The sequence below is a fragment of the Mirounga angustirostris genome, unplaced genomic scaffold (genome assembly GCF_029215605.1).
Source record: "Mirounga angustirostris isolate CCGP_5_RB_7025 unplaced genomic scaffold, mMirAng1.0.hap1 SCAF_4, whole genome shotgun sequence".
Taxonomy (NCBI): domain Eukaryota; kingdom Metazoa; phylum Chordata; class Mammalia; order Carnivora; family Phocidae; genus Mirounga; species Mirounga angustirostris.
This window is the reverse complement of record NW_026991712.1, coordinates 99,452,797-99,460,367: the sequence shown is the minus strand read 5'-3', so window position 1 is coordinate 99,460,367 and position 7,571 is coordinate 99,452,797. Positions and strand designations below refer to the sequence as shown.

The 7,571-nt window shown below is 41.7% G+C and overlaps 1 protein-coding gene across 1 annotated transcript; it reads left to right on the top strand.

The window, feature by feature from the left end:
• Positions 1-2,208: 2,208 nt before the first annotated feature.
• Positions 2,209-7,504, top strand: TMEM167B (transmembrane protein 167B). The gene is made up of 3 exons (XM_045897049.2): positions 2,209-2,419; positions 4,366-4,497; positions 5,038-7,504. The coding sequence occupies exons 1-3, from the start codon at positions 2,410-2,412 to the stop codon at positions 5,118-5,120; spliced, it is 225 nt and encodes a 74-aa protein (XP_045753005.1). The 5' UTR covers positions 2,209-2,409; the 3' UTR covers positions 5,121-7,504.
• The last annotated feature ends 67 nt before the right edge of the window (positions 7,505-7,571 follow it).

Genomic DNA, 7,571 nt, shown 5'->3' with positions numbered 1-7,571 from the left:
TATTCGGAGTAGGATATTGTGGTCTATCACTGTCCTTTGAAATGGTAATTAGACAACTAATCAGTCACTCTGCTCAGCTCTTCAACTGTCCTTGACTTTGTCCTTAAACTTCATTCTTAAATTCTGAGATCCATGGGGAAAAACACTTGTATTTCAGAGAGTGACAAAAATTGGAATGGTTTTGGGGCACCTGGGTGGCTCAGTCGGTTAAGTGGCCAACTCTTGATTTCAGCTCAGGTCATGGTCTCAGGGTGGTGAGATGGAGCCCTGCATCAGGCTCTGAACTCAGTGGGGAGTCAGAGTCTGCTTCAGAGTTTCTCCCTCTCCTTCTGCCCCTCCCCCTGCTTGTGTGCTCTCTCCCTCTCTAAAATGAATAAATAAATCTTTTTTTTTTTTTTTAAAGATTTTTTTTATTTATTCATGAGAGACAGAGAGAGAGAGGCAGAGGGAGAAGCAGGCTCCCAAGGAGCAGAGAGCCCGATGCGGGACTCGATCCCAGGACCCTGGGATCATGACCTGAGCCGAAGGCAGACGCTTAACCATCTGAGCCACCCAGGCGCCCGAATAAATAAATCTTTTTTAAAAAATTGGAGTGGTTTCCTTCTAGTACAAAATGAGATAAAGTTATTACCAAAACAGTAAATGGCATGAGCAAAAACTGTGAAAGCAAACAGCACCATTTGAAGAATACAGAAGTTATTTTCACAGCTGAAGCTTAAAATCTACCTGGGAGAACAGTGGAAAGTGCTGCAGGAAGGCCATGAATAGCAAGGTAAGGAGTTAAACAATATTTAGCAGCCAGTGGTTGCTGTTACGGGAAACAGCAGTTGTGATTTGGAGCAAAATTTTCTAGTCCTCAGTTCAGAAGACCAGAATTATTGCTAGAGTGTGACACTGGGTAGTTTTACCCTAAACCTCAGTTTATCTCCAAAATAGGGCAATAAGGCACTTGTGAGGATTAAATAGGATAATACGACAAGGTGTGTTGGCTTTGGAAATGTCAAAATCTTCTACGAATGTTAAGTTTTCACTACTGGAGGATAAAATTGATGCTTAAAGAAGACTGACATAGTAAAATCACTAACATGATGGCTGCAGGATTGAAAAGGGAACAATCTGAATGACATCTTGAAAAAAGCTAATTGACACAAAGATAGCTTACAAGTTTAAACTTTAGTGACTGGGGGAAAGGAATATTAATCCTAGGAACTGGGAAATCGGAGGGGAATTGCATTTGGCTTTAAACATTTCAGATATCAGAAGAACATCTATTAGAAATGTAATATTGGAGCTTGGATAGGACATCAACTCAAGAACTCTGCAAAGAAGTAGTAGTTGAAACCATGAAGAGAATAGGTTGCCAAGTGAGAGTTAATAATGAGAAAAAGAGGGTGTTAAGTTTCTTAGGAACATCTATATAGAGGTGGAAGAACCTGAGTAAAGACAACAATTAGGTGCAGGTCAGTGACGCTAGCACAGTTCAACAGTATCCAAAAAAGAGGAGAAATTTTTTAGTTGAAGATGAGCTACATGATCAATCCAAATTAGTGAACATGAATTTATTCAGGACTTGGTTTGGGCTCTATGGGTGCAGGGAATTAACGATTGCTAGTGGTATTATTAGTGCTGATGCTGATCTGGATAACAATTGATGAAAGGTTCAAAGGCCAAGACAATTAGAGATTTTTATGTTGTTTTTGAGTGGTTGTGAGCAGTTTATTTGGGCAGGGGGATTTGTCTGTTTATGTGCATAAATATATCTGGCCTTGTCTTAGGTTTCGTCCCCTATGTCTCCCCCCCGGCCCCGCATTTATTTTTATTTTTGCAAGGAGTATGTCTTGCATTAGACTTCCTTTGGCTCGTCTCCACTCCAGCTCTTAGAAGGAGGCATTTGCGAGCTTTTTTTTCTGTAACGAAGCAGGCCGCAGTCAGCAGATGGCACTGCAGCAAGAGCGCCATTGAGTTCCTTTAGGACCTTGTCAAATCACTGGTAACCTTACTTACAATTTCAGCCTCGGAAGATTGAGTTGAACTCTCGCCGAATTTTATTTTTTATTGCGGGGTGGGGGAGAGCGCGCGCGCGAGAGCAAGCGTGAGCAGGGGGAGGGGCAGAGGGAGAAGGAGACACGGTTACCATGGCCACTTAGGAAGCTTCTCGGCTGGCGCTCTTCTTACGCGTGCATTTGCAGCAAGCACCACCCACACAAGTTCCCTAGCTCCGCAATCTGCTAGCCACTCCTGATTGCATTCGGCGCTCGCCTCTCTGCTCTTGCGCCTGCGTACTACCCCTCCTACCCGTCGCTGCGGCCCCGATCGGGAAGTGTCAACAAGGAGCTGGGTTCCCCAGTCTTCGCCGCTACCACTCACAGCTGATCCCGGAACCCCTAGCCAGGCCCGGGCCCAGCCGCCATGACGAACGGTGAGAGCCAACGCCCAGAGTGGAGAGTGGGAGTAAAGGACGAGGGGAAACGTGGCGGGCGGGACCGGGACTGACGTGGCCATTCTCCCCGCCCCCTCCCAGCCCAGCCCCACCGTGGCTTCTCAGTATCCATAACTCTTGTCCCCCAAACCCTTCCGCGGTTCCCCCGTCCCGTGTCCATGTAGAAATACCAGTGCCTCTCGTCTCCACACCCCGAGTCCTCAGTCCCTAGCCTGTGCTTTCTCTTCCCCCTTCCTAGAAGTTCGTTTTAGCCCTTGAAGACTCCTAGGCAGGCCAGTCCCAGTTGGACTATTGCTTTAGGACCAGGGGAAAGAGAGGATCCTCCTCTCAGCCCCCTACGTTCTCATACTTTCGGACTGTAGCCTCATTGGGAGGACCAAGAAATCACAGAGAGTGTCAAGCCTAACACTTTCCTGGAGGCGAATGTAGACCCTTAAAGTTCTCCTTGTTTTTGAAAAAATGCCAGTAAGCTTTCTCGTTTGATTATAAAGTCCTGCCTGAGTGATCCCATCTGGAGACCCTGGCTAGTGTTGCAAGGGTTGGATTTAGACACTGCCTCTTCTAAACGATGTGGCAGTTGCAACCCTGTTTATCCGACCTAATTTTCCAGACGTCTTCGGACACTTTATAGACATGATTTCTTAATTCCAGGGAAGTGCAGGAAGCAGGACTTTTATGGTCTTTAGAGTCAACTTTATACGAAAGAAGAGAAGGCCTCCTAGTATGATTTGAGGGGCACAGGAAAGCATTTCTCAAGAGTACCTTCTCCATAAGCCTAGCAGTGGAGACTCAGATTTCACCTCTTTGTGAATTTTGGCATTGTCTGCAAGAACTTATGAAAGTAAAAGAATAATACATTAAATAATACATTAAAGCATCATTCATCATAAGAATTTAGTGTGTGTGTTAATTTACTGGGCCCTTTTTCATATGACACCTGGCTGTGAGATAAAACTATCTGGAGAGAGGGAGATAGAGTGGTCCAGAACTGGCAGATACTGATTATGTAAAATATCCTTTTGGAGCTTCCTGGGCAAGTCACAGGTCTGAGGTTACTAGGCACAGTACCAGAAGGGACATCTCTGGGAGGAAGAAATCATCTGAACCAGGAAATAAGAGAGCAATATGATACATAGTAATCACTGAGTAACTTTTAGTTATCTTCCCTCCTTTTATGGTCTGAAAAAAAATTTTTTTTTTTTTTTTTGCAGTTAGGTGCTTCATTGTGCTTACATGTACAAGAAATAGCTTGTTTTACATATGTAAGAAATAGAACTAATTGTTCAAAGCTTTTTTCCACAATTGTTCTATGTCGACACCTGATACTTTTTTTTTTTACAAGAATCTAGTTATTCTAGCAGAAATTTGGTTTGTAAGTAGAGTATCATGCATGAGGTATAAGATAAGCATAGGAAAACTGTAGTTTATGAATTCTAATCCTTGCTATTTCCATTAAGCTTTACTTTTGCCTTAACGTATTTTTCAACAAATGCAGATCTGAGAGACTTGGCTAACCATCTGGCTCTCCTTTAGCACATGAGTGATTGATAATAGGAACATGGGTACTTTCCTCAGCTCAGGCTCCAAGGATTTTTACGCCTCTCTCAAACTTACCAACACTGGCCATTCCTGGGAGATTGATTCCACTAAAGTGATGCACTTTTCTCAGGACTTGTAGCTCTTGAAAGGGGAGGAGAGGGTGCAGTGAAATCTTTATGAGGGGATTGTCTACAAGCAATTTGGGAAACAATGAAGTAACTTTGTTAGTCCCAGGATTTTGGCTCCCTGTTGTCAAGGGTTAGCATTGCTGGTTGATTTTATCACCTGGATATTATATCACTCTGTTCTCCTTGGAGTTCCAAATGGGATCACAAGCTAAATTAGTACCAAAGATGTGTGTGTGTTTGTTTTTCTTTCTGTAACAGTGTACTCCTTGGATGGGATTCTGGTGTTTGGTTTGCTCTTTGTTTGCACCTGTGCTTACTTCAAGAAAGTACCTCGTCTCAAAACCTGGCTGCTCTCAGAGAAGAAGGGAGTTTGGGGTGTGTTTTACAAAGGTATGATCATCTCTGGACAGGGAGAGGAGATGGCCATCTCTGGAGAGTGGGGTGCTACAAAGTGTAGCGGGTGGGACAGGCTGGCATTGCATTTGGTTCCACTTTTACATAATCATTTATTTTAGCATCCAGGTAATTTTAATATTCACCATGGAGTAAAAGTATTTAAATTAAAGCCATTTAGACTGGACTAGAACTGTTGGAATAGTTTCCCAATGAAAAGTTTTTCTGAATTTCTGGAAAGAATATATTGGAGTCTCTTTTTAAGTTTCATTAACTCAGATGCTTTTTTTTACTTTTTATTAAGGGTAAGTCCTACCTACCTAAATCTTTTTTCAAAATAGAGCAAAATACAAACAGTATATTCACCTAGAACCTAGAGCTTAAGGATAGTATTTAAATGTATCCCCGGGTGGGTTCCTGAGAACCTTGATAGGTCTCTTTGTTGTGACTAGAGATTTCAAAATACCACCTTGAAAGTGAGGACTTAAATGAAAGGCAGGGTGTGATTTCTTTTCTCTTTTTACTTTTGTCTGCCAGCCGCTGTGATTGGAACCAGGCTGCATGCTGCTGTGGCAATTGCCTGTGTTGTAATGGCCTTTTACGTCCTGTTTGTAAAATGAATTCCAAAGCATCCGTCTCATCAGCTGCCAACCAAGAGGATGAGGGTGAAGAAACTGTCCGGGGCCTGGGCCCAGCGTAAGAGAGCTCAGCTAAAATCATCAGAGTCCCCAAGATGACACCACAGCATCTACCCCTGCCATATATGGGGAAAATTCCTCATGGTTACAAACATTATTTATGCTTCAGGGGACTCCAGAAGGCCAACTTCCTTTGCTCTGTGTGTGAATCAGTCCTCAGCAGAGAGCATATAATGTCCAGATAAATTAATACCCCACGGTGATAAGATTACATACCTCCTACATAAAAACCTGTCACCTATTCTGTTCTTCAGCCCATCATCAGAATCTCTTCAAACTGAGGCTCATTAGGGAACAACATAAGCTGTATTCACACCTCTTGGAAGGAGAGAGAATTTTCAAGTCTTGGACTTTTTTTTTTTTCACTGTTTGATTTGGATTTGGCAAGTTGGTGGGGGCGGGGGTGAGTGGGTGGGGTGGAGAAGGGAGGAACAGGAGTTATACAATGCCAAGGAAATTTTTTGGCTTTGGAAATTTCTCTTTCATATACCCATCTGGGGACATAAGAGAGAGGCATGGTCCTCACTGCAAACAGAGGACAGATGAAATAGCTGTGCTGTGTGCTGGTAGCTCAAGAGTTTGCCAAGAAAACCTGGGTCTACGTAAGATTTGGGAATTAACTGTCCATGATGAGACCAGAAGCAGTAACTTAGGTAAGGAAAAATGTTCTGTTCACCAGTATCCCCCAAAGGAGACTTCATCCCATCAAATGGTATATGGAAAATGAATCCATTGTTGCAATTTTCCTAAAGCCTTTTTATATACTCTAAATTACTGAGTGCTAAATAGTGTTACTCAGCCTTAAATGCCACCACTAGGGGAAAGAGAAAGTATTGAAGAAATAATTTTTAATATATTTGCAGTTAGGGTAAAAGAAATCTAGTATATAATTCATACACTAGTAAAGTCAACTAGTATAAGAATTTATTGTTATGTTAGATGGACGTTTTGTCATGTTATCCAAGACACAACCTTATTCTGTGTTTGAGTCTGGATTTTTATGGCAATTTTTAATTGATCACTTGTTTTTCTTGGGCAACTCTTAGTTTTCCGCATATTGCAGTACTCTAGCTATCTCTTGGAAGTTCTTTGTATTATAAGAACATGATAAATTCAAATGAGTGAGAGAAGTTGCTGATATTCATGGGCATGTTTGGAAAGTTCACAGAATCCACGAATAAAATGAGGGTGTTTTCTAAAGTAAAGGAAAACATGTTTGCAATGGAGATTACTGGGCTTTTCTATGGATATGGTAATTCTTACACAAATCATTTTAGATGACTCAACATTTGGAGGGAAGAATTCTCCATTTAAAAAGAGAGAGTGTTGGCCTAAAATTATTGTAAAGAGCAGGCATCAACATAGGAACAAATTGAATTGTCCGTTACAGTAAAACTTGGCGGTGGACAAGTTAGTTGTGGTTGACCCCTGTGTGGCAGGAAATTGTCTTTTTGTCTTTTCCCCAAAGAAAAGCTGCTAGGAAGTTTAGGTTCTGATATAGACAGTTTAGTGCTTTGAGGGTTTCTCTAAAGGTGTAAAAAGTCCTCAAGTAAACACTACATGTCTAATCATCTCAGAGTTGTGGCTTTTTTGTCTCTTCAAGAATTGGCCTGCAGGGTAAATTTCAATGATTTATATGTTTTCGATTGTCACTTCTGAGGATCTTTCACACAAGGGAAAGGACATCTATTGGAACAGAAAGGAAGAGTTACACCTTGTAGGTGTGTTTGGGACCTGTTGACCAGCAGGAACGTTATTCCCTGGAAATAAAGGTTCAGCATGTTTTGCACTTGTTACTTTGTAGCTTTAATGACTTGTTTTCCAGTAGGGCTAATGTCTCTAAGCTTGGTGAGAGCTGCTTCACTTCACAGTTCTAGTTGTTCAAACCAATTTTTACAGCCTCCCGGGTGAGTCATCTTGACCTAAATTGTTATATTTTGAGATGTTTTCCTACGAGAATGTACCAAAAAGTGCACAGAATGAAGGTAATTTACAGCAAGAAACAAATACACAGCTTATTTCATTTCTTGCCTTTATGTAAGCAGATAAGCAGAAGGCTGTTTAACTCATTACTTTGGTTGATGTGTCATATGTTTTTCAACTGAAAATGGTAGGAAGTTGTTCCTCTGAGGGAGTTTTTTAGGGGTGGAGGAAGGGGGATAGCAGTATTGCCTCAGATTCAAACTGGCATCACCATAAACCCTGAATGCCAGGGTGGAATGAAGTCAGCCTTTTATAGTTTAATACAGTTTTTTATTCACCATTGTCTGCACAAATCCTTGAAAATAAAATTTCTTTCCCTACCATTTTTGTCCACTTATTTGTCACATGATCAATTCATTGAACTTTGTTCAGTACTTCCCTTGGTTCTAC

What these genes read in the sequence shown, in the direction of transcription:
- TMEM167B (XM_045897049.2), top strand. An exon ending in TTGGGGTGTGTTTTACAAAG is followed by an intron (nt 4,498 to 5,037) that starts GTATGATCATCT and finishes TTTGTCTGCCAG; the next exon opens with CCGCTGTGATTGGAACCAGG.